The 26,568-nt window shown below is 38.2% G+C and overlaps 1 protein-coding gene across 2 annotated transcripts in view; it reads right to left on the bottom strand.

Moving 5' to 3' along the window:
• Window positions 1-3,558: 3,558 nt before the first annotated feature.
• MCM8 (minichromosome maintenance 8 homologous recombination repair factor) overlaps window positions 3,559-26,568 on the bottom strand; it is a 37,444-nt gene continuing 14,434 nt past the window's right edge. Inside the window, exons 9-19 of one of the 2 annotated variants that reach the window (XM_060078484.1) lie at window positions 22,971-23,122; window positions 22,532-22,727; window positions 19,286-19,316; window positions 18,192-18,332; window positions 16,004-16,145; window positions 12,036-12,231; window positions 10,064-10,283; window positions 9,569-9,778; window positions 8,657-8,733; window positions 4,529-4,718; window positions 3,559-3,815 (exon numbers count right to left, since the gene is read on the bottom strand). In XM_060078484.1, the coding sequence (XP_059934467.1) occupies window positions 3,723-3,815; window positions 4,529-4,718; window positions 8,657-8,733; window positions 9,569-9,778; window positions 10,064-10,283; window positions 12,036-12,231; window positions 16,004-16,145; window positions 18,192-18,332; window positions 19,286-19,316; window positions 22,532-22,727; window positions 22,971-23,122 (1,648 nt within the window). In that variant the 3' untranslated portion in view covers window positions 3,559-3,722. The remainder of the gene's footprint in view (window positions 3,816-4,528; window positions 4,719-8,656; window positions 8,734-9,568; window positions 9,779-10,063; window positions 10,284-12,035; window positions 12,232-16,003; window positions 16,146-18,191; window positions 18,333-19,285; window positions 19,317-22,531; window positions 22,728-22,970; window positions 23,123-26,568) is intronic. The other variant, XM_060078485.1, reaches the window with a different exon arrangement.

Raw genomic sequence — 26,568 nt, 5'->3', positions numbered from 1 at the left:
TTTGGTAAAATTTCAAGGGATTTCTATAGCCCAGGAGACCTACTCACCAACCCCATGGTCATAACCATTGTGGGCAATGCTCACTCACACCTCTGTGTTCAGAGCTCAGGGGGTATTATGGGCTCTTTGCCACGTTCACATCTTGTGCTTGTTCTCTATGGCCCCTAATTTAACATATTAAGCAGAGAAGAAAAGGGGATAACACCTCAGCTTTTAAAGGTGTCAACCTAGCGACCAAGAAATTTCAGTGCCTCCCTCTTCTTTATTCATCACCTTGGTGAAGGGGTGTGTCCTTCATCCCACACCCTTCACTGAGAACCTCTCATAGTCCAGCTGCTGTTTGGGTAACCTCTGATGATACAGAAACTATAGCAAAAAAAGGCATCTTTCTTACTGTCTCACAGTGAAGTTGTCAATAACAAAATGTGAAAAACTTCCACAACCGAAATGTTAGCTAAGAGTCTTTTTCACTGAGAGGTTCTCCAAACATTCAGTGAGTGGAGACAACAAAATGCATGACTTGCCTCTTTTTTTTTTACAGCTGGTTTTCAGTGTCATGACTAGATATCAGCTCCTCTTGTTAGAACACTCTTTATATGATGTTGTATCACTGTCCTATTGCTATTGCAACACCTTACCACAAACTTAGTGCCTTAACACAAATTTATTATCTTACAGGTCTGAAGGTCAGAAGTCTAACACGGATCTCACTGGGCTAAAATCAAGGCGTTGACAGGGCTATGGTCCTTTCTAGAGGCTCTGGGTAGCATCTGTTTCCTTGCCTTTACCAGATTCTAGAGGCCACCCACATTCCTTGCCTGATGCCCCTCTTCCTCCATCTAAAAAGCCATCAGGGTTGCATCTCTTTGTGCTTATTCTCCATAGTCACATCTTCCTCTGACTGACTCCATCTACCTCCTTCTTCTACTTTTAAATTCTTTCTGATTATGTTGAGCCTACCTAAATAATTCAGAATAATCAATATTCCAGTTTTAAGACCAGCTGATTAACAATCTTAATTTTCCTTTGCTGTATAACCTAACATATTCACTGATTTTGGGGACTAGGATGTGGATGTCATCGGAGGGGGGATGACATTTTGCCTGCCAAACTTGTGAATACAGTGCTTCTCAGGATTGAGAAGGAGAGCCATTTTCAATACTTTAGATAATAGACCTTCTTTGAGAAAGAGAAGTTTTCAGGCTATCCAGTGTTTTCAATATATCTAGAAGAGGTCTGTTGAAATTATTATTCGTATATGGAAGTAAGGCTAAGGTTCTCTAGTCTTAATGAATTATTCAGTGACTTTGCAAGTCTGTGTATTAAGAATAGTTTCAATTTAAATGTCAAAATATCACTCAATTTTTTTAACCTTTTCATTTATTTTTATGTCTATCTTATCAAGATATATATATATACATGGTAACTAATTCCATTGTGTAGAAAAGCTGATGATGAAAATAAATATGTACACTCTACCTTTCCACCCCTAGGCCCACGCTCCAGAGCAAACCTGGTATAGCTTTTTTTAGTTTTTCTGATAGTGACCTCTATAACTTCAAATAAAACTAGTATGTAGTTTTTGTGAATTAATATTGCCTCATAACTTTTTAAGTATATAGTAGGTGAGCTGGGTAGAGTGCTTTGGATAAAGGTATATCAGTGAGGATTTAGTTACGGGAAATGCAGACCATTCTCGGCACATTAAAAAGAAGGATTGTAAAACAGAGATGATTGTAATATTGTTGGAAGGGCTGGAGGAGTGGGCTGCATGCTGGGTCTCCAGGGCTGACTCCCAGAAAAACACTACAGGTCTGGCTTGCCAGGGGAGCTTCTACCCCCACAACAAGAAAGGTGGAGAATTGGGGCCCGCCAACGTCACACAACTGCCTCTTAACAACTGCTAGAATGCTGCTGCAGAGAAATTAAATTAAATGTCTCCTCAACTACATGTGCCAGCAGAAAACAGCAAGCAGGAGGAAGATGGCTCCCCAGTTCTACCTTCCAAATCTAATCAGTGGACTCCAATTCACACTCAGAATTCAAGCAGCAAAAGGACATTGGGAGGGAATTCCCTGGTGGTCCAGTGGTTAGGACTCTGTGCTTTCACTGCCATGGGCCCGGGGTTCCATCCCTGGTCGGAGAACTAAGATCCCACAAGCCACGCAGCACAGCCAAAAAAAAAAAAACTTTGGGAAACGTTTCTTTGCTTTCCAACCTCTGCATTATAGGAAGGCACACTAAGAGGATGGATTGGGTTTTGGGCATCAAAATCACTTTATTTACTACCATCCACCTCTTTGGCTAGTCAATATGCATACATGTTCATTCTACCCATTCATAAACATCTGTATAACAACGGCAACTTAACATGCCAATGCAAAAACCATATTTCCCTTCTTTATAAAAGGAAGCTATAAAGATCTATCACTCACTGTGTGGTGTTTATTCCTACACTCTGCTTGATAACCTCTCTCCAAAGGACTAAATTATCAAGTTGACTACTACCAATACATTTTATTTCAAATAATAGGGGAAGTAAGGGGGGAGGCAAGTATACAACTATACTTCAATTTAAAAAAAGAGTTAGCATTACTAGCGTGTCCTTTAGAAAAACGGAGGTAAATGGGAGAACAGTTGAGACCGAACAGAAAAATAGGGCATGTGGAAGAGTGGAACAGACGCTGCTAGGTTTTAATATTAGTCTTGCACAACAGACATCCCTGGCGGTCTAGTGGTCAGTGGTTAAGACTCCACGCTTCCACTTCAGGGGGCATGAGTTTGATCCCTGGTAGGGGAACTAAGATCCCGCATGATGCACAGCATGGCCCAAAAAAAACAATTAAAAAAAATATATATATATAAATAAATAAATAAAATATACTTTGAAAAAATATTAGTCTTGCACAGCTATTTATTTAAAAGTGTTTTCAGCAGCTAAGATGTCAAGCTTACTGTGTCAATATATGGATGGAAACTAGACTTTTGGTGAGTTTGCAGTAGTATATACAGAAGTCTAATTATAATGTTGCACACATGAAACTTATATAATGTTATAAACCAAAGTAAAAAAAAAAAAGTCAATATAAAAATTTCCAGGGCTTCCCTGGTGGCGCAGTGGTTGAGAGTCCGCCTGCCGATGCAGGGGACACGGGTTCGTGCCCCGGTCCGGGAAGATCCCACGTGCTGCGGAGCGGCTGGGCCCGTGAGCCATGGCCGCTGAGCCTGCGCGTCCGGCGCCTGTGCTCCGCCACGGGAGAGGCCACAACAGTGAGAGGCCCGCGTACCGCAAAAAAAAAAAAAAAAAAAAAAAAAAAAAAAATCCAAATTTTTCGGGAATTGAAAGTTGGTTTCAATTGATTTCTAAAAGATTCAATTTTGTGTGGCAGAACTATTTAAACATTTAAAAGTAACTTTGTGAATGCTTACCCAGATGCACATGTGATATGCAAAACTATGAAATATTTATAAGAATGAAAGACAGGTCAAAAATAAAACTATAAATAATTTCTAATTATATCATTTAGATAAAATATAAACAATTTATTTTTAGCCTTTTGGAGAAGTAAAAAATTAACACATGACTATCACTTCTTAAATTAGTTCAACACTCTTTTCCTATTACATTACTTTTGGGATGTCATTTTTCAGATAACATTTTTTTTTTTTTTTGGTGCATATTCTTCATAATAAACCCAGGAGGGCCTGGTTTGGTAGCTCTCTTACATAGTTTGAAGCTGGTACACCTTTGGGCCTTTTTTCAAGAGGTAACCTTGGTCATTTAGTGATCCAATAAAATTTTCGAAATCAGCTACCTGGAAGAAAATATCAAAAGAGTTAGCTCATTAAGTAATATACAAAAATATGATTTTTAGAATTAACCTCTCAAACAGTAATATACAATTGTCAAGTTTCTTATGCAAATAAAATTATTTGTACTTCTTACAGAAGAAACTGCCAACATATAAACCTTGGAATCTATAATGCCTAGCTAGTCAAAAATAACTCCAGTTTGCAGAGAATCTTTTATATTTGTTTTAGCTTAGCTTCAAAATAAAAATTAGACTAACTTTTGAAATTGAGTGAGCAATTTTCCATATAAACTGTTTTACGTGTTTAAAGTGCTATTACACCCATTTTCACTAAAACTTTTAAGTAGGTAGAGCAGGTGGAATCATGTCCATTTAACAAATGAAAAAACTGAGGTTCAACAATTTATAAGGATGACTTGCCCACAGGGATTGTCAGGATAACATAGAAACTGAGTCTTGCTATGATGATGTTTTCCCCTATCAAGATGCTGAAAACTCTTTAGTAGGTATGAATTTTAGATAAGAACTGTTTTTTTTAAGCTCTGAGCAGCTAATTTTATATCTTAAAGAAAACAAGCCTGTATTTTTAAGTACTCCAAAAACACCTATTCTGTTCTTTTAATCCAAATCTTTTGATATTTAAATGTTCTACTATATTAATAAAGGCCTCCTGAAATTATTATAAAAAGATTTACTAATTATCTGGTTTATCATACCTGAATGTTTAGCTCTTTGGCAATCTGCCGAAGTTGATGAAATTGAAATAAATTATTGTAAGTTCTTTCAGCAATGTTGTTGAGAGCGGAAATAAATCTTTTTGCTGTTGACCTGTTGCTCATTCCAGAACCATGCTGGGATCGTTCAAAATCTAGGTTCCCAAATTCATCAGAGTAAGTTCCTAACATGCTTATGGGAGGGAAGAAAAACAAAGTTACCCAATGTGGCACAGCTAGAGAAATTTTTGTCCCAGGCCTCCAGGTTATAATAAGAAAAATGTGGAAGTAGCCCTGAGGCTCACGTAACAAAGATTTAAACATGTATATTTATTGAGTGGCCACTGTGTAATTCACTACGTATGAACAGTTTGGGGATAAAAATATTTTGGACAGTTACCACTTTTAAGAAACTCCCTATATTTGCAAAGTGAAATGCATAAAAATACAAAGTTGATAGGCTACAATATAAATACCTGGAACATTCTTTTTGATTCATGAAAAAGAAATTCTAAACATACTAAATTTAGGCTTTACTTGGTAAAGATGTGTTTCAGCTCCTAGTGTAGCATTTGGCAAATAAAAGGTGTTGAAAAATACTCTGGAAAATGAACTAGAAAGGTTCTGCTGAGTTGCAGTAATGATAGATATTAAAGGATATGCCTATTACTCCAGCTCTCTGCTGCTTTCCTTCTATTTTCACAGTATCATCAAGGAAAGAAATATGTACTTGACAGTAAACTTTAGCCAGAAGTCTGAAAGTACTAGTTAGACATACAATTAGCCAGCCCTGTTGCTGATTCCCTGCCTGAATTCTCTGCCTGTAAATGAGACATATGTAGTCTCACAGCCAGGCTCATAGGCAAAGATGTTATTTAATCAGGAATTAATTAATCAAATATATATCAGTCACTTCCGAGGCAACAGACATATCGTGGTGAACAAAATAGGTGCAATCCCTGCCTCTAAGGAGCTCACAGGAATGAGTTTAAAGGGTTACTAAAAACACAGCTTCATTTTGTTCCCTGAATAGATAGGAGACCACATGAAAGAGAATAAACTGTACAAATAGGAATGAGTCATCCAAGATGGTAATTGATAAAACAATTTGATGAATGTGTGTTTCCCCTAGAAATATAGTATAATCTTATTTATGATTAACTACTTTACCATATAATTTACCATATACTTATCTCTCATAAAACAGTTATCACAAATGCTTTAGGCTAGTATGTTAATTATAATAGCTAATATTTACCTTCATTATATTTATTTACCATGTGCTATTCTATTTAGTCCTTCCAGCAACCCTATGACTTAGGGACTACTCTTATTCCCATTTTATAGATGAAAAAACAAAGTCTTGGAAGGTTAAGTGACTTGCCAAAGTTACACAGCTAATGAGTGGCATATCTGTGATTTGAAGAAAAGTATGTAAAATATGAGTTATTTTCCTTAAATAGAAAAAACTCTCACAATGATCTCTTACCCTTTGAAGGTGGCTCTGTTCTCTTCTGCTTCCTAGTTTATTTCCAATTTTAAGAGAAAGCTTATGTGAACTGTTGCCCATAAATACGTGGTTTTTATAGCTATGTGCTCTGATAATTGTGATGTATTGTCACAGTTTAGATTTTTCTTATTTAGGTTTCTGCTTCCCAGTTAAAATGTAATTTTACAGGTTCCAAACCATGTTAAGGGCAAACATGCAAAAGTTGAGGAGACAGAAACTCTGAACTGGGGACTTCCCTGGTGGCCTAGGGGTTAAGACTCTGTGCTTCCACTGCAGGGGGCACATGTTCCATCCCTGGTCAGGGAACTAAGATCCCTCAAGCCACATAGTGCAGCCAAAAAACAAAACAAAAACAAAAGAAACTCTCAAACGGAAGATTTAATGAATGAAAAATGATTACTAAGATCAACCTTACCATTAATTCAGTACATTTACTGAGGGCCTACTGTGTGCTAGGCATCAGTCTGAGCCCTGGGAGTACAGTGGTAAATGCGACAGATAAGGTCCCTTCTCTCAGAGTTTACACTGAGAACAGAAAGCATGTTAAGTATCACAAAGCAGATAATTCACGACCTAGTCTCAACGTGTTTAACTGGGTCTTGATCTCTACCATGGAAATAATGCCAGGTAACTCCAATCATCTGGAATCAAACTAGCCTCTTTTTTTCCTGAAAATTTTTATGAAAGTTAATAAACACTCAAGCAGTTCAGGGAAACAAACTGGAAATCTCATGTGGGTGCTATTTACACTTAATAATGAGAACTCTTTTTTTCAGGAGCCCTGAAGAAAACTGACAGCCTGAAGCTAATTCAGTTTTACCAGCAAGGCAACTTGGAGAAGTAGAAACAAATACAAGTTCCACAAGGAAAAGCACATGTCAACACTGTCTGACATGAGTATTCAGACATGCAGAACTATTCATAAATGAGCACTGTAGTATTTTTATTGAAAAGGCAATTAGAACATAATATACCTTGCTTAAGTACAATGCTCAGATATGAGAACTAATCCATGGTGTCCACAGACCTGGGGATTTATTGTAGAGAAACACCAGCTTGGCTGCTTGAGGCAAAGTTTGGGGTCTGAGGCCTTGGGAAAGTGACAAAGGGTAAAGCCTCAAAAAACAAATGCTACAGGTGAAGGAAAGTGGCTGGGGTAGTCTGACCCTTGATTTGCTTGACTGCTAACAGTCTATGAAGTAGAAGCACATGACACTCTTCAGTAGAGCCAGGCACCAGAAAACCCAAAGAAGGGGCAAGAGAGCATTAAAAAGAAAAGAAAACCAGGAGTGGCAATCTTGGCTCCACTCCCAAAGGTGAAGCGCTTAAGGGTAGGATGCACAGAAAGAGAAAGATACACATACTCAAGATTGTGAGCAAAGAGGCAGCTTCTTGTCATTAAACGAGAAGTCCCTGTTGTTGGTGCTTGTTTTCAATTAGGAAAAAAATTCAGAATCCAAGATTTCTAAAATTTTGGTTGGGTTCAGTGACTTACTTTCCTAGTGAAAAAAGGATCTGTATTAGGACTCTCAGTTTCTTACTGGTCTCGTCTCCCAGGAAGTTAGACCTACTAGAAGTCAGGCAGGCAGCTGGTTTTTGTGGCCATTCCTTTACTTCATATGCTGGTACACTGAGCCCTGGCAGCATGTTGTATGAGAAAGTCTAGTAATTCCTATCTGTTTGCTTATAAATGATCAACTGGAGGGTCTCCAGCACAATGAAGCCAGCCTGGTAAAATTTTCACCTACAAGACCCCTCGAACCCTAGTACTGAGTCATGTAAAAGAGAAAATTGATGGTTCAAGTGCTGTGTGATGCTAAACCAGTAAGATATTAAGATATAGAGGGTAATATGTTAGGAATTGGTCGAAAGGGTTCGTAGTCATTAATTGTTAATAATTTTATTCATTATGAGGCAGTTAGTGACTCTGGGGTCAGCAATAAGAAATTAAAAGCTGTCAATCCTTTTTTTTTTTTTTTTTTTTGGCCGCACCACACAACATGTGGGATCTTAGTTCCCTGACCAGGGATCGAACCTGCGCCCCCTGCATTGGCAGCTTAGTCTTAACCACTGGACTACCAGGGAAGTCCCCAGAGAGGAGATCTTTAAAGTTGTCATCACAAGAAAATAAATTGTAACTGTGCAGTGATGAATGTTACCTAGACTTACTGTAGTGATCATTTTGATATACGAATATCACATATATATATAAAATCATTATGTTGTACACCTGAAACTAATAATGGTATATGTCAATTATATCTCAATTGAAAAAAAAAGGTACAGAACAGAGTAAGTTATATGCTATTTACAAGAAAGTAATGGGTGTCCTGGTAAAGAGGTAGGGTAGATGGTAAACAGGATGGAGGCAAGCCTTCTCAAAGTATGTTTTTCAATTGATTTTAGAACTATGTGAATGTATTACCCATTCAAAAAAACCTTTTTTTTTTAATGTAAAGATTATTTACACAGAAATATTTTAAACCAGTAAAGTACAATTTGTTCCGAGGAAAATAAGTGATAGAATGGGCTAAATTAAAATAATTTTGCTTAAATATATAATTTGAGATGGAAAGATGACCGGTATTTCACTTAAAACAGCACTTAAAATGTAATCTTACCTATATTTCATAATTTCTACTATGTCCTCAGCATCTTCTTTGGTTGCTTCCTCTCTCAATTCCAACCTTGCTCGTGCCTGTGAAAGAAAACAACCATCTTCAGATAACAAAAGATAAATATATTTAACATTGATTGAGCAGGTATAGTATGTCTAAGTTTATTTCATTTATTCATTTTACACAAAACTTTTGGGAGGAGGGGCTGTAGTATGAAAAGTCACAATTTAAAAAAATTATCTGAAAACTTGAGTATGAAAATTATCACCCATTTTAAAATCATTGTTATCTACTACAATAGATTTTAGTACATAAAAATTTTTTGAACATCTTTCTGAATGCTCATTCTAGAAGATCTGATTATGAAATAGACTTGCCTTGTACTTTCAGGAAATCATGCCTAACTAATTTGTTAAAACAACAAAGATGAGTTAATCAGATTCTAGGAGCAAAAAAACTCAAACTCTGATCCAGCTAATTTTAACTGCCAGAGTTCTCTTAGCATTCCATAATTGTGAATAGATGTTACTGCCATTAGGAAAACAGGCACTAACAGACCTGTCGTATATAAAATCAAATACGCCTAAGATATTTGACACATTCCATGTTCCCATATGCTCACTTTTGAATCCCCAAATCCTTAGTTAACCTAAGCAATCTTCAAACTTCAGGAGTCTCCTAAGTGTCATTAAAGGAAAAAAAAACCCATTGCATAAGTAACTGGTCCTGCTTCGAAAAAAGGGGTTAAACTTTGATTGTTAAGTATATAACAACCCTTTAAAAAAATGTATCCACCCATTTCTAATGTCTCTCAGTGGGAAGAAAAGCAAATCATTACACAGAAAATTGAGAGAAATCTTATTACCCTCTACTCCCTTTTTAAGCCAAAAGAATGTGAACTTAAACTCAAGGAACCTCTGTTAGACGAATCAAAGATTCCAGCTGCCTAGTAGTGATTGGTGAGCTATTTAACCGCTGGCTCTGTTTCCGGAGCTCAAGGTAAAAATCCTGAAGAATTTGAGTAGCTTCTGTGGATAGCCTTGGAGAGACATACTGCCGAGCATAACCAATGTACTTTCTCAATAGCTGGTGGGGAATTGGATCTATTGTTTCTCCAGGAACCACCTAAAGCATGATAAAAAGGCCCAAGATTACAAGGATAAGTAGCAAATGAAATCATTCTGCTAAAATCACTTGTTTAGATAAATAGACCAAATAAGCCAAACACTGTAGTTCTAGCTCTCGGTCTAGTTGACTTAGATTATTTCAACTGAACTTTATATAAACTCTAGTAGTATCATATAAAAGGTATTTGCTATGAAAGTTTACATACTACTGCTCTACAAGCAACACATTGAACTCTGGCATTCAAACAAAACTGAACTGAATGATTAAGGAGAAGAAACATACCTTTAGCCTTTCTGATAGTGGTTTATCAGAAACCACTTCAAGTATAGAGGTATTTGCATCTTGACTATTCATACGAGCTACTGTGGCACCGCTAACGGCTCTCTGCTTTCCAGCCCTTATTGCAATCACATGTTCGGAGAGTAAATGATCATGATCCTCATTTGGGGTGTCTAACAGGATAAAGACTAAATCAAATCTGGATAGTAGGGCACTCCCCATTCTAAAAGTGTGAAAGAAAGAAGAAACAGTGATTGGAATTAAAACAAACAGAAAACCTAGAAAACTGTTTACTCGCTTGCTTACTAATCCAAGTTCCAGGTAGAACTTAAAAAAAGAAAATGAAGCTTTAGGTTAAAGAAACAAGCAATAGCTTCTGGATTCAATATACCCACCAACTCCAGAGACACACCAGGTCACATGTGCACAGCCTTATATGTACCTATATCGGTATGTTGAGGATGCAGTCTTATCTCACACCATCAAAGCCACTAAATTCTTCTCTATATTCTATATCACTCCCTATGATTTAGGATCATTGAACTTGTAAGCCAGAATGCTACATGATACATCAAAGGTTATCTGGATGAGTAGTTCTTAATCTTTTGTATTTCCTGTCTCACCAAAACATTGAGTCTCTCAAAGTACCTATGCCCATTTAGAAGCAAAAATACCACTTTTTCTTAAAGGGGCATTTATATGTCTATTAACCATTATAGTAAAAGTGCTGTGTTTTACTTAGTCATTTCTAAATTTACCAACCAGATAACTCCTTTATTTGAGACCAACAAACTGAAATCCAGAGAGGTTAAAGAATTGGATCAACATCCCAGTGGTACCACTAAAAACCAGAATCCAAGTTCCCTGGATCCTTGTTCAATAAGATCTTTCTGATCTTTCCAATACAGGACTTTGTCATTTTACTAAGAAACACTAACAGATGGCTTTTTTGGTGGTGGTAGTACAGAAATACCCAGAATCTCAAAGTACAATTGCGTTTTTTACTATGTACCATTCCTACAATAAAAGTATTTATTATTAAATATTAGAAAATTAGCTTTTTGTTTCCCACTAGAATTTAAAGTTCCAATGTTTCACATGAGGCATCTTTTTGTCTTTTTCTCACTTATGCATCACTTGAGTCTATTTTCCCCTCCCCATACATTTTGTCCAACCTGTACAGAACAAATTAGAAGAGAAAGCATACACACATCCAGATATAAACATTGGTTTTGGAAAAAAAGTGGGATCCACATACACAGATACGTGTGTAATGTGCTCCTGTCACTTAACCATAAAGCACAGACATGTTCCCCTATCACAGTACATACAAAGCTACCTTCGTTCTCCTAATGGCTACTTTCCACAGTACAGTCTTACTATATAGTTCAAGCACTTCCTTATCGATGGGGGTACTTCAAGTTATTTCCAATCTTTGGCAGTGATAAACAATGCCGTAAGACCCACCCTGTCAACATCTTTGTGCACTCTCGTGCCTATTTCTGTGAGTATAATTCCTAAAAGAATTGTCTCAAACAGAATATACATTTAAAATAGTGATAAACACGTCAAGCTGTCCTTCAAAATGCTAAACTATGTATGTGAGAACCCATTTTGCCACCCCATTGCCAATAATGATTAATATTTAATATTTGCCAATCTGGTAGATGTCAATAGCACTTCATTGTTTTATTATTTTATTTTATTTTGGGCTTGCCATGTGGCATGCAGGATCTTAGTTCCCTGATAAGGGATCGAACCCGTGCCCCCTGCATTGGGAGCGTGGAGTCTTAACCACTGGACTGCCAGGGAGGTCCCAGCACTTCACTGTTATAACGTGCAGTGTTCTAACACATTTTTGTCCATTTATTGGAAACTTGCAACTTCTGTGAACTCTCCATTTATGTCCTCAGTTATCTTCTTCATATCTATAGGCATTCAATATATTAGAGTATAAATATTTGAAGAGGCTTACTTTAAATTCTCAGAAACTGTTTTGGCTTTATTGTAGTGTCCTCCTACTGGATTAGCAGCAGCAATAATGGAAGTTCTTGCAGGAAGGCTGCAAACTACGCCAGCCTTGGCGAGACTGATACATTGCTGTTCCATGGCTTCTAACAAGGCTTGATGTTGATTCCCCATCTTATCAAATTCATCTATTCCACAGATACCTACAACCACAGTAAAATAATTCAGACAAAAAATATTCCTTTCGTCAAGTTTCAAACCTGACAAAATAGAAATTATTCCACAATAAAGCATATTTCCATTAGTTTCCAACAGTTAAAATTATAAAATGTCATACAGTATAAACTTAGTGCTTGTTTTACAGCAAATAAAATATTTATCTTATTTAACTGTTATATAATATTTACTCATTGAGCATTTTCCTTAGGCAAGGCACTACGTTGTGAGGGTTACAAAAATGAAGATATGAGAGTGACCCTCAAAAAGCTTAAAGGCTTAAATTTGAACAGATAAGATATATACACATTTAAGATAGGATATTTTAACAACTATAATATATATGCATAATCATATGAATTTTCTGGGGGTGGGGTGGAGTTAAAAGAGGAAGGGGAATCTGGAAAGGTTTCAAGAAAAAGGTGCTATTTGAGCTGGGTCCTTTGGGAACAGTAGACAGCATGATTTGGGAAGGAACACAAAGCCTCTAAGGTCAGAAGTCTAGAGTGCAGTTCTCAGCAATGCCAGGTGTTGACTGTACAACTGTAGAGTTAACTGTACACTTAACCTCTTTAAACATCATATGAAGACCCCACTGAATGGGGAGGATTGGCAGTAAGGAATATGTTTTTAGATTCCACCTGTAAGTGATCATACGGTAAGTCTCTTTGTCTGACTTATGTCACTTAGTATGATCGTACCTCGGTCCATCCTAGATAAAAACATTTTATGTGCCAGGTGTATTACATCTAAACCACAGGTTACTGGAGGCCCTCTAACATTACCTTGTAATATTTTTCCTACCGTCCTCCCCATACCATGAGCAATTTGGTGGTCATGTCCTGAGGGCTTTGCTATGGTTAAATGTCTCTATATCTACTCTATGATCAGTCAGTCCAGGACTCTCTGGAATTGATGGTATTATTGGAAATTCTCAATATTACTAGTACAGTTCCTCAGAGGTGTGGACAGGGTAGGAACAAAGTCAGGCTACCTCTTTGCCACTTTTCAAAGTTTAAAGCAGGAGCTGGTAAACTTTTCCTATAAACGGGCAGATGAAATTGTTTATGTTTTGTGGGCCACATATAGTCTGTCACATATTCTTGGGTTTTTGTTTGTCCTTTACAATCCTTTAAAATAGCTTGTGGACTACACTAAATAGGCTGAAGGGTAGGTTGACCTGTGGACTAAACTTTGCCAACCCCTGGTTTTAAAGCACAAAGTTTAAGTTGTGAAAATTTTACTCTTTTTCTTGTTTGGCTATATTGGTATATCTTGTTGCTTTTTTTTCCAAACAATTTTTTGGTCATTTCATTAGATATTGAAGAAGGGAAATATTATAAAACAGCTCTATTTCTCATTTTTTCCCCTGAAAGTCTTCAGTAAAGATTTTAGTAGGATCCTAGTTATTATTTAGTAGGATTTTATTTGTTTCTAGAATCTGGTCTCTGCTAATATTCTTTTGTATTTTAACAGTGATATTTTTACCATCATAGTGCTTGGCTCATCTACATAGATTTGAAAGAGAAGGCCATTGGCTTTTTTTCTTTTTTTTTACTTTATTTACTTTATTTTATTATTTTTTGGCCGCGTTGGGTCTTCATTGCTGCATGCAGGCTTTTTTCTGGTTGCAGCAAGCGGGGGCTACTCTTCGTTGCAGTGCACGGGCTTCTCATTGCAGTGGCTTCTCTTGTTGCGGAGCACGGGCTCTAGGAGCGCAGGCTTCAGTAGTTGTGGCTCGCAGGCTCTAGAGCGCAGTCTCAGTAGTTGTGGTGCATGGGCTTAGTTGCTCCGCGGCATGTGGGATCTTCCTGGACCAGGGCTCGAAGCCGTGTCCCCTGCATTGGCAGGTGGATTCTTAACCACTGCGCCACCAGGGAAGCCCCAGCTATGGACTTTTAACACTGTGCATCTTAAATCACATTAGCTATATGCACAGCTAAACCCTGTATCACCTTCAACTTCTATTTAATGGAAAGTCTGACAGCTTAACAATGAGTAACCTCTTCTTATTTATTACTTTCTTCACCTGGTAACCTAGCAAAAATACTGTCACTTCTAATGAGCTATATAATAGCCAGATACGTTTGTTGAATTTATGCATTCATCAAATATTTACTGAATGCTTTTTATATATCAATACTATGTTCTAGGCATGCGGAATATAACACTGCAAAGACGATATTCTCTGTCCTTGTGAAGGTTACATTCTATTCAGTGTTGGGAGGCAGACAATAAAAAAAGTAGACCATATGGTATATTAGAAGGTAAGAAATGCTCTGGAAAGAAAGGTAGAGTAGGGTAGGAGAACAGGGTCTGCTGGTGGTGTGTGTGGGGGTGGTTACAGTGTAAAATGTGGTATTAAGGGAAGGCCTCACTGGGGTCAGGACTTTTGAACAAAACTTCGGAGGAAAGGAAATAAGCCTTGCAGACTATCTGGGGTAAAAAGGTTCCAAAGTACAAAGGCTGTGATGCAGGAATGTGATGTGCCTGGAGTGCTGGTGGTATTCAAGGTATAGCAAGGAGGCCAGTGTAGCTGGGGAAGAGGAAAGTAGCAGGTAACGAGGCAAAAGAGGTGATTAAAGGATGCCTGGGCCACTATCAAACTTGGGCTTTCACTGTGTGACATGGGAAGGCACTGGAGGGTTTTGATCTAAGTTTTAATGGGATTGCTCTGCCTTGTTAAAAACAATAGGAAGGGCAACGGTGGTCACAGGCATGCCAACTAGGAGATCACAGTAATAATCCATGTGAGAGATGATGGTGTCTTGGATTGGGGTAGCAGCAGTGGAGAGGTGGTTGGATACTGGTTATATCTGGAAGGCAGAGCCAACAAGATTTGCTGACAGACTGGATGCGAGGTATGAGAAAAAGTCAAGAATGTCTTCACGTTTTCTGATATGAGCAAATAAAAGGATGGAAGTGTCATTTACTAAGATGGGAAAAACTGTAAGAAGAATAGGTTGAAGGGGAAGATCAAGATTTTGGTTTTGGACGCGCTAAGTTTGAGAAAGCTGTAGAGATACTGCATGAGCAAGGGGAAATAGGTGCCTGGAGTTCAAGGGGGAGGAAACATCAATTTGGAAAATTTCAGGATATACGTAGGTAAAGAGCCATGAAGCTAGATAAGATCATCAAGAAGGTAAGTACAGACTGAGAAGAAAATAGTACAGAAACTAAGTTATCCTGAGGAGCCAACCAGTTAAGACGCTGGGGAGACGAAAAACAAGTAAAGACTGAGACTGAACAGTGAATAAAAGTAAGAGGAAAACCAGAAGAGTGCAGTGTCCTTGAAACCAAGGAGATACAGTATTCATTGAGGCAACAGTGATCAGCTGTGTCAAACAGGGCTGACAGGTACTGGATTTAGAAATGTGATGTCACTGGCAAACTGGAAGGAATGAATGACCTCGGCTGGACTGGAACCTGGGCACTGCCTGATACTTGCACAGGAATATGTTTTCCCAATAGGGTTAAAGCAGCACAAAGAGAAATTTAGGTAGCAAAGCCCAACTGGCGATCTCTTCCTGCTGAGCCTTCCAACTAGATTTCTTATAAACTAGCCATCATATCCTGAAAAAACAAACAAACAAAATGATGAGATGTGTATTTCTAGTTTTCCTGGCACTCATTCTCAACTCACTGGTTGGGACGGTGCTGTCCAAATGACTCTTGGAACAGACTGTAAAGAAATTAATTGAAAAGGAAAAGGCTTAAAAAAAGAAAGCCCCAAAATTATTATTTGCTTTGGCCTCTTACCTTGATCACCAAGTACCAGGGCACCAGCTTCCAAAGCAAAATCTCCAGAGGAACTATCTTTTGAAAGAGTTACAGTCAAACCAGAGGTGGTTGTGGTATTACCACAAACATACACGCCACGTGGAGCAACACTGCACACTGCCTAATGAAACAAAGAGTTTAAGAGAATCAACCAAAGTAAAAGAGAAATAATAGCTATAGTAGTTGCTCACAAATATTAGCTGTATGCCAGGTATTCTTCTAAGAGCTTTACTGTACAATCTTCACCACCACAGTAAGATGAAGGTAACACTCCTGTTACTGATGTAGAAACTAAGGTCTGAAGAGAGTAACTTACACAGCTGTGAAGGTGTGACGTCAGGACTCAATCAAACCCAGGCAGCCTGATTCTGAAGTCTGTGGTCATGTGAATACTCTACACAATTCCATTTTATGCTTCATTTTCAAGTTCAAATAGCAAAAATGTAAGTACAAGTTTAGTTTCAGAGACTCCAATGCTTCTTTAAACATCAGGTAATAGAATGGCTCAATAGTGCTCACCTTCTGAGTAAATAAGATACGGCACGACAGAAAAGTAGTTAAATGACACAACAGCTAAAAGCATGGATCTCTGGAGTCAGGCAGACCTGTTTAAATCCTGGCTCTACCATGCATCTACTGGTGTGCTGCTCTTGAACCTCTCAGAGCTTCAGCTTCCCTATATTTTATCAATACTGCCTTGAGGAATAAATGAGATCGTATATGCAAGGCACTTAACCCGGTACCTGGCATACAATACATGCCCCGTGCAAGGCCGCTGTACACAGCTGTGCACCCCACAACCTTAGGAAACAGCACTCACACTGCTATCTATGTCAACAGTGTGCTCTGGACTTGCGTAGCACACAACCCAAGTGATGCTTCAGTGCTTAGCTAAATAAAGGGTAGCTATCATTATTTTTGTTACTTGTAATTCCTTAGTTGTTAGTTTGAGAGTATGATGGCTTGCTAAATGGTCAAAGGAAAACATAATTGAAACATATAAACAACTCATAACTGTTAGTGTTAGCCTAATTTTTAAAAACCTTGGCTTAGTGGGGCTAGCAGACTTACATGCAATTCAGATCCCCACATGCACTTTTACATGCATATTCTACCTAAGTATATCCTGTTTTCATTTTTACTATCAACTCTGTTTCACCTATAACTGGGTACCCTGTGCCTCAGTTGTCAGGCTTATAGCATGGGTTCAGAACAGAATTAAAAAAAAAGTTGACCCAACTGGCCAAAATGAACAAAACTGGGAAACACAGGATTAAATAAATATCAGATTAGGAATTAAAATGATAACTGATTTAACACTCAGCCATAGGTAATAAATAATGACTCTGACATGAAGGACAGTAGGTTTATAATACAATGAGATCAAGAGTTTTCAATCCTGGATGCACTTCAGAATCACCTGTGTTTATAAACATGTAGATGCTAGGACCCTAACCCAGAGATTCTTAATTCTTAATACTGGGAAAGGCCACGGTATTTTCGAAAAGCTCCAAAGGTGATAGTGATATGCATTGCTGGCTTACCAGGTGTCACTCCAAGGAAACCAGAAGCACTCCAACCAGCTGCATCTTCTAGGGCCAGCATAAGCCCTGGAGGGGAGAACTACTAGGCTCTGATTGGCACAGCCAAAATCATCTTGGGGACCAACAACAGACTGGTCATAGAAGTTTCCTTGTTTTAGACTCAGAAAGAAGCAGTGGAGGTGGATAGGCCAGATCTCTTACCTTTATCAGACTATTCTTAAAGCCCAATACAGTGTTTATGTAGCTGTATGAAGAGATAACGGGTTACCCTGCTTTACTTTCTTGAACTATTCTTTTCATAGGTGAGGTCACAACAACAAAGACTAGCAAAGCAATGCTGGATACAAAAAAGGGGGTTAGGAAAATGGTTAATATTTCACAATAGTTGACATCTTAACAGAGCAGCATGCTTGTGCAGCCTGAGTGACAGGAGACTGGCTCGATTTGAAAGGATGGCCAGATACAAGTTATATATTACTCACACAAACCCCAACTCACTCACACTACGTGACAAATAATACCCTCTGGAACACAAACACTGCATGTTTTAAGAAAATTCACTTGTGAATTATTCATGCATTTTATAAGCAAAAGGTCAAATACTAAATGTCTGATTTTCCTACCTGTAGCATCTGACTCTTTCCTAAGCCTGGGTCTCCAACAATAAGGACATGTGGGTCTCCTCGAATTGGAATTCTGTTTTTGTCATCTGCATATTTCTGGCTTCCTCCAAAGAGTGCTAACGCCAAACCTGCTTTAACAAGCTCAGATGTGAAAGAAGAGAGAGAAAAAACAAAAAACAAGTGAGAAAAACATAAAGATGACTAGCAAAAGGGGTGCTCCTCTGATGTTTACAAAATTTGTGTGTGGATTCTTTTTTTTAAAGCATGATTGAACTTTGTTTTTTTTCTTTTCCTAAGAAAAGTAAGTCTAAAAATATAAACTTCTTTAATGTAGATGATTAAAAAGCTTAAATTAGAAAGCATATAAAATCAGGTATCTTAAAAGTCACTGAGTGAAGACATACCTTGCCAGGCATTGACTCCGTTCCACAAAACTGAGAAACCTTTGTTAGTTTCTGCTTTAACATTTACACTGTCCAGAGTCACTTTAAAAAAAGACCATTTCTATTAACTCTAATTGGTAAGCAGCTCTGTCTTACAAGGGACTGTAGTTTATCTCTCATATCATCCATTTATGGAGAATAATGATTCATATTAAAATATAAGGGACCTCCTTGGTGGCACAGTGGTTAAGAATCCGCCTGCCAATGCAGGGGACACAGGTTTGAACCCTGGTCCGGGAAGATCCCACAGGCTAAGGAGCAACTAAGCGTGTGCGCCACAACTACTGAGCCTGCATTCCAGAGCCCGCAAGCAACAACTACTGAGCCCACGTGCCACAACTACTGAAGTCAGCGCACCTAGAGCCCATGCTCTGCAACAGGAGAAGCCACCGCAATGAGAAGCTTGCGCACGGCAACAAAGAGTAGCCCCCGCTCACCACAATTGGAGAAAAGCCCATGCACATCAATGAAGACCCAACGGAGCCAAAAAAAATTAATTAAAAAAATACTAAACTTAATTGCTTTAAATAAATAAATAAAAATAAAATATGAATAACTGGCCAACAGAAATGACTATTTTTTGTGAAATCTCTATATACTATTTTTGCCAAATTTATGTAATTTTGAGCAAAGATGAAGTAAAATACTTACTTCATGACCAAAAATGACAGGGCAAAGCGAGCTGAAAAACAGAATATGACTTATAAATTCTAACTTACATTTCAGTGATACACTAGAAGATCTACTTTACAATTTGCTTAACTTGCTTTATTTAGCATCAAAAGAAAATAGTAAAAAATAAAAAATTTACATCTCCTCAAACAACTCAAGAAATTTTATTCTAACAGTAAATTTATCAAAATTCTTAGTTAATCTATAAAGGGAAGAATGTTTTAAAAAGTGTGCCTGTGTAAGGGAGACAGGACACTTGTAAAGCATTTATATTACTAGCCTTTAAAATGCATCATAGGGACTTCCCTAGCGGTCCAGTGGTTAAGACTCCGCGCTTCCAATGTAGGGGGCGAGGGTTCTACCCCTGGTCATGTGACGAAGATCCCTCATGCCACACGGAGCGCCACAAAAAAAAAAAAAAAAAAAGATCATAATCATGGTCTTCTACTTTTAGGCTTTAGGATACCGAATTACATTCTATTTTACATGAATAGACATCTTTAGATCTGTGCAGCCAAGTCACTGAAAGAAGGAGACTAAAGGGTCAACTGAGTACATAATAAAGGGATAAAATTTCATTTTTTCAGTTCAAAGAATCAGAATAAATAAGGCCATATATGAATATATAAAGTATTATGTTGAATATAAAGAAGTAGTTCCCATTTATCAAATACATAAACAGGAACAAAAAGGACAGGGAGGAAGAGATATAATCAGAGTTAACTGTGAATCATTATCCCTGTTAATACATGTCAACACAGAAGTTGGTGTCCTGCCACTTCCCCTTGGCAATCATTGTTCAGCGTGCTCCTGCATGATCACTGCTGGCCTCTTAACAAGCGCCTGCACCTGTCTGCCAAAGGGCTTTCTGTGGCCGCAGAAGCCTCATCAGCAGGCAGGCTGGGCAGGCCAGAAGTGCTCGGGTGTCTAATATTCTCAGGAGCAGCCCCAAATCTAGGCCCTTAGATGGAAAAATACTGAGGCTAGCTCTACAGTCAAGTGTCCCAGAGGCCTCAGAAGGATTAAGCCCTTATTAAGCCTCCATTAAGGTACCATACACTAACTGCCCTCCCCTCTCTGTCTCACTTCCTCATGCCCCTCCCAGTATTTCTGGGGATCACCTCCCAAAGAAACTACATTTATGCAAATCATTGCTTCTGAAGGAACCTAAACTGAAATAGCCTTCTATTGTCTTCTCCATTCTCTTTTCATAGGCCTCAATTTGTTAATCTAGCAAGGGTTGACAACATTTTTCCTAAAAGGCCAGAAAGTAAATAGTTTCAGTCTTACTGTCTGGGTCACAACTACCCAACTTTTGTCAAAGCCAACAATGAATAATTTGTAAATAAATGGGTGGGGCTGTGCTCTAATAAAAACTTTATTTACCAAAACAAGCAGCCTGCCTAGTTTGCCAACCCCTGCAAGATTCACAAATGGAGGACCATGAAAAATTCAAGTTTTGATGTTGGAATCACAAACTTAGAACTAAAAGGTAAAAGCAAACTGTAGGAAGGAAACCCAGGTTTTTCATACTAACTTATCTTCCTTAAGACAGAAGAAGGACCACTGCAAATGTTCATTTTTATTTATAACTGGTAAGAGGTACCAATCAAAGAGGTGTTTTGGTCCTCAACCAGGGTGTTCCTTGGTCACCTGCTACAGACCACTCACCACTCCAACATTTATTACCAGATCACATCACCACCCTAGCTCATCCTAGGTTTGGAGGGCCATCTATTCAAAGGACATCTCTGAGGGTTTAAAGACAAAGAACCCCTGAGGAACTCTATACTTTTCCCAGCTTTCTAATTAACATATTAAAGGAAAAAAGAGTCGTTTTAGGCTCTTAGTTAGGGCCAGTGACAAGCCCTTAGCTAGGGACAGTGTCACTGCCTTAGTTAGGAGTAGTTTTAGGCACTTAGATAGGAACAGTGACAAGCTGTCCCTTAGATAGGGACAGTGACCAACTTCTCCTACAGCCCAAAGCCTAGGTGAAGAGAAAAGCGTGACAAGATCAATTTTTCTAATACAATGCACTTCAAAACCTCAGTTCTTTACCTCTGTTTGGCACAGCTACTATTCGGTCTCTCTCATTTTCTCCTATTTCTTCAAAATTATCCAAAAATTTGTCAAAATATTTCAAAATAACAGCACATTGTGTTAAATACGTTAAGTACATCATGAAATCTCATTTAATCTTCAGAACAACATTCTGAGGAAGGTATTGTTATTTCTACTTTAAGAAGGTAAAAATGAAGGAGAAATTAACATGCCCCAGATCATATTGGAAGTGGCTGAAGCAAGATTCTAACTCAGGTTTATCTTCTAGAAGAGGCTCGTCATCACTAAAGCAAAAACGCCTCTACACTGCTTCTTCTCTACTGCAGGACAGTAACATGGAAATAAAAAAATATTCTGAAATACTTATCAATAGTAAGTGACTTCGATGTGAATCTATCTATTTCTTGCTTTTTAAAAGTAAACAAACAACCCCCTACATACAAGTAGTTGAAATGACTCTGTAATTCACTGTCCCCATGACTCTTCCGTTGAGTAACCAGACTGTGTGATATAGTAAATTTTCCTTATTGTTTCAACTAGAGATCAGCAAACTTATCTGTAAAGGTAGACACATAAATATCTGTGAGCCATTCTCTATCACATCTACTCAACTCTGCCCCTGTAGCTCAAAAGCAGTCAGACACTATGTAAATGGACAAGTGTGGCTGTGTTCCAATAAAAGTTTACTTATGGATAGCAAAATTTGAACTTCATGTAGTTTTATGTGTCATGAAATATTCTTTTAATTTTTTTCAGCTATGAAAAAATGTAAAAACCACTCAGCTTACGGGCTGTACAAAGATGGGTGATTAGCTGGATTATACCTCTTCCACCCTGTCCTTTTTGTTTATTCCTATCTATACAATTGACAAATGTAAAATACTTCTTTATATTCAACATAATACTTCATATATTCATATATGGCCTTATTTATTCTGATTCTTTGAATTGAACTGAAAAAATGAAATTTTATCCCTTCTTTAAATATTATGTACGCAGTTCACCCTTTAAGTCTCCTTCTTTCAATGACTTGGCTGCACAGGTCTAAAGATGTCTAATGAATTGTAATTTGCCAACATTTTGACGAGTTTTCAGTTACTGGTAGCCAAGAGCACCCCCAACATGCACATGATAAAATAAAACTTGAGATAACCTCATACATACTTGACAATGAGTTTAAACAGGTTTTCTTCAGATTGAATCTCCTGGATGGCATAAAGGTCCTTAAGTGAGAACTCCATCAACGTTCCATGCTTACACCCATCCTCGGAAGCCTTTGTTTTCTGTCCTTTGCTATTGCTAACAGAATTTGCTTCAATGTACAAAAGGAACATGCATTTGTCATTCTTATTTCGAGAACCTGTAAATTTCAAAGTATGATACACAATAATTGGTATTTTCATTTTCCTACAAAGACTGAAGTAGACTGTAAAAGAAAGGCATGGTGAGCTATAAATAAACTTTTATTTTAGAGGAAAAGTTTCACCTATATAAGAATCAAGTTCTTTAAATTAATGGAAATTCAGAAGTATCTTAAAAACGGAAAAGATGAATGCTGACAAACTACTGAGCGACAACAGAATTGAGGAAAGTTATACCACACCTTCCTCAGCATTTGAGACTTTGACAACTCCAGTGATAGTCACTGTGTCTCCTGGGACACAGCTATCCACAAGATCGTGAACAAGCTCACATTCTATTGTTCGTGGAATCCGACCTGCTTCTCGCTGATCATCAGACATCAACTCCTGGATTCTAAAAAGTTAAACAATTTTCAGTCAGTACATACACTGACTTTGGGTTATTTTGTCAACATATTAACTATTCACGGTCCACATGGTGCTGAGCTAGATAAAGGGCAGTTAGTTAAAAAAAAAAAAGAAAAGGTTCAATGGTATATCTAAAACTACTTCAGCCATTTCCAATTAAAGATAGCAGAGGGACTTCCCTGGTGGTCCAGTGGCTAAGACTCCGCGCTCGCAATGCAGGGGGGCTGGGTTCGATCCCTGGTCAGGGAACTAGGTCCCACATGCTGCAACTAAGAGTTCGCATACCGCAACTAAGACCCAGCACAGCCAAATAAATACATAAATATATTTTTTAAAAAAAGATGGCAGAATGGGCGCATGCATTTGCCTACCTTCCCTCTAAAGTGTCCACCAAAATAACAGTCACTAAAAGAGTGAAGAGAAGTTTTGGGGCATGCAGAGGTGCCGTCAACAAATAAGAGATATTAATGAAACTTTATAAAACAGCAAATTGGAAAGTATTGATGGATAAAATCAAATGAATTCCAGAATACACACAGGAAAAATTTACAAGGGTACAAGAGAAGTGGGAGCCAATGTTCTCAGCCCTAGAGAGGCTTCTAAGTTGGAGGTGGCAGGAATGGCGAGTGGGAGCAGATGGCTGAAACAAAACAGGATAATCAACTGAAAGACAAGTCGCAGAAGAGCTGTTCAGAAATTATTCGGAAGGTGGGTGCATAGGTGGGTAGAAGAAGAAGGAGAGCATCCCAGGAAAGCCATCAGGCTTCCCCACCTGGCAAAAACCAGAGCACTGTTTTAAGGAAACAGAGGCATCTACTCTATGAGGGGAACTAAGGTGTCCAGAGAGGATATCAGAGCTCCAGCATAAGCCTCCTCATTCTGGCATTTGAGGAGCCCAAGCCAAATTCAAAAACACATTCATAAAGCAAGATCTGGTCGTCAAAACCCTACCCTCTATCTAGGGATGAGGCTTTTTGAAGAAAAACTCCTACCTAAAAAATAGCAAAGGAAACCTATCTTACCTACTCCAAATAATTTCTCATTCCTCATCAGATATTTGAGGATGAAATGGCAATAATTAAAGAAGGAGAAAAGCATTAAAAACAAAGAAAAAACTGCTTAAGAGTTTCTGAGAAAATGTTACTATCATAAAACAAGAATGAGCTGCTATGAAAAAGAAACTATTGGAAAACAAGTGTGAGATCAGAAAAATTAAAGATATGTATATAAAAATCAAACACAGAAGGGATACAAGCAAAAGCCAAAGAAATCTAGAAAAGAGCATGAAGAAAACAAAGGGTGAAGGACAAACAATTGAATGGATACACCTGATAAGAAGCCCAAAGAGAGAAAATAGAAAATAGATATTCTAGAGTTGAAGACAACTCTAGAAGAAAAGGGCCAATCAGTATCAAGCAGGATGAAGACACGATTAGATAGACTCAGGCGTTTTCAGAACACCATGGATAAAAAGATTACGAAGAGTAGGAAGAGTGCTAAACAACAAAGCTATAGTCCAAATACGAAGCATGTTAAAATATGGGATAATTCAGTGGAGTATAAGAAAAGAATCCTTTTGGATTTTGATGCTTGGATCATTTTCCTTTAAGGGGCAAAAAAGCCCAACAAAACAGAACAACCCAGTGACACAAATTACACTTCTTTCTCTTGGCATCTGATCACCTGACTTGATTCTTTGTTGAACAATATTTACATTATCATAAACATGTAAGTGCTGTTTGTTGGTTTCATTAGATATGACCTATGAATAAAACATGGAAGATAATTCTCATTAGAAAACAGAAGTAAACCTTGACAATTTAAAAGCAACATCATACTGAGAAAAGGTGGAAGGGGAGAAGGGACGGCAGGTACCATGTCTCTAACATGCTCAGCTCACAGAGCGGATAAGTAAAGTGAAGGAAGAGACATAAGAATGTTATCTAGAATTATGTACAAGGCAACAAGAAGTTGTGGGAACTGTGCCCTTCTATGCTGATTGAGTTTTTAAAAACATACACATTACTTTAAAACTTTTTAATTTAATCACTTAAATGATTAATGGAAGCACAAACCCTGCTCCATGGTTACCCACTACTTTCACCCTCAATGCACATTTAAACACTGGCGAACTGCAATGAGAAGTGTCAGGGTGTCACAACATGCCAAGATCACCTTGCTTTAAAAAAGTATATTTTTAGGGACTTCCCTGGTGGCGCAGTGGTTAAGAATCCACCTGCCAATGCAGGGGACACGGGTTCGATCCCTGGTCCGGGAAGATCCCACATGCCGTGGAGCAACTAAGCCCGTGCACCACAACTACTGAGCCTGCGCTCTAGAGCCTGCGAGCCACAGCTACTGAGCCCGCATGCCTAGAGCCCGTGCTCCACAACAAGACAAGACACCGCAATAAGAAGCCGGCACACTGCAACAAAGAGAAGCCCCCACTCACCAGAACTAGAGAAAGCCCGCACGCAGCAACAAAGACCCAAAGCAGCCAAAAAAAAAAGAAAAACAGTATATTTGTAGACTTTTCTTCTTTTTTTTTTTTTTTTTTTTTTCGGTACGCGGGCCTCTCACTGTTGTGGCCTCTCCCGTTGCGGAGCACAGGCTCCGGACATGCAGGCTCAGTGGCCATGGCTCACGGGCCCAGCCGCTCCGCAGCATGTGGGATCTTCCCGGACCGGGGCACGAACCTGTGGCCCCTGCATCGGCAGGCGGACTCTCAACCACTGCGCCACCAGGGAAGCCCTAGACTTTTCTTATTAAAAGAACACATATTTCTATGTGTCACCTTTGTAAAAATTTAAAAACACAGATAAACAGAAAGAAAAAAATAACAATGACTTTCATCTTACCTCCCAGACAGTATACCCTCAACATGTTTTTGTATTTACCAGTGTTTGTTTTTTTTTTGAATAAAGTCACTATTGTACAGTAGAGAACATTCTGTGACCTGCTTTATCACTAAATTCATTGTAAACATTTTTGGATGTCAATTCAAAACACTCTCCTACATCATCATAATTAGTGGCTACACAATAATTCATAGTACCATCCTTTTTATAATATTTTCTTCAGATGTTTAGGTTATTCTCCATTTTTGGTTATCAACACTGTGAAAACATACTTTCAGCAAGCTATTTCTGCACATGTTGTGACTGTCTTCATCAGATGAACTTCTAGAACTGGGACTGCTGCAACTGTAAGGCTTCGATTCTGATATACACAATAAAGCTGTCACCTTCACTCATCCAAACATTTCAATGCACTAGTTGAGAAACAATAACTTAATTCCTTATGGCCATCCAAGCTAAGGCTCAGAAAAAATTGAAACTGAGTTTACTGTATATGGCCGGAAGGAGGCCTTTCTTGTCGGGCAAAAAATCATTTTATATACCTATATAGCAATAGAATAAAACAATTAATTAT

Source organism: Mesoplodon densirostris, chromosome 16 (genome assembly GCF_025265405.1).
Source record: "Mesoplodon densirostris isolate mMesDen1 chromosome 16, mMesDen1 primary haplotype, whole genome shotgun sequence".
NCBI lineage: Eukaryota > Metazoa > Chordata > Mammalia > Artiodactyla > Ziphiidae > Mesoplodon > Mesoplodon densirostris.
Note: the sequence above shows the minus strand (reverse complement) of the source record. Positions and strands in the feature narration are given on the sequence as shown.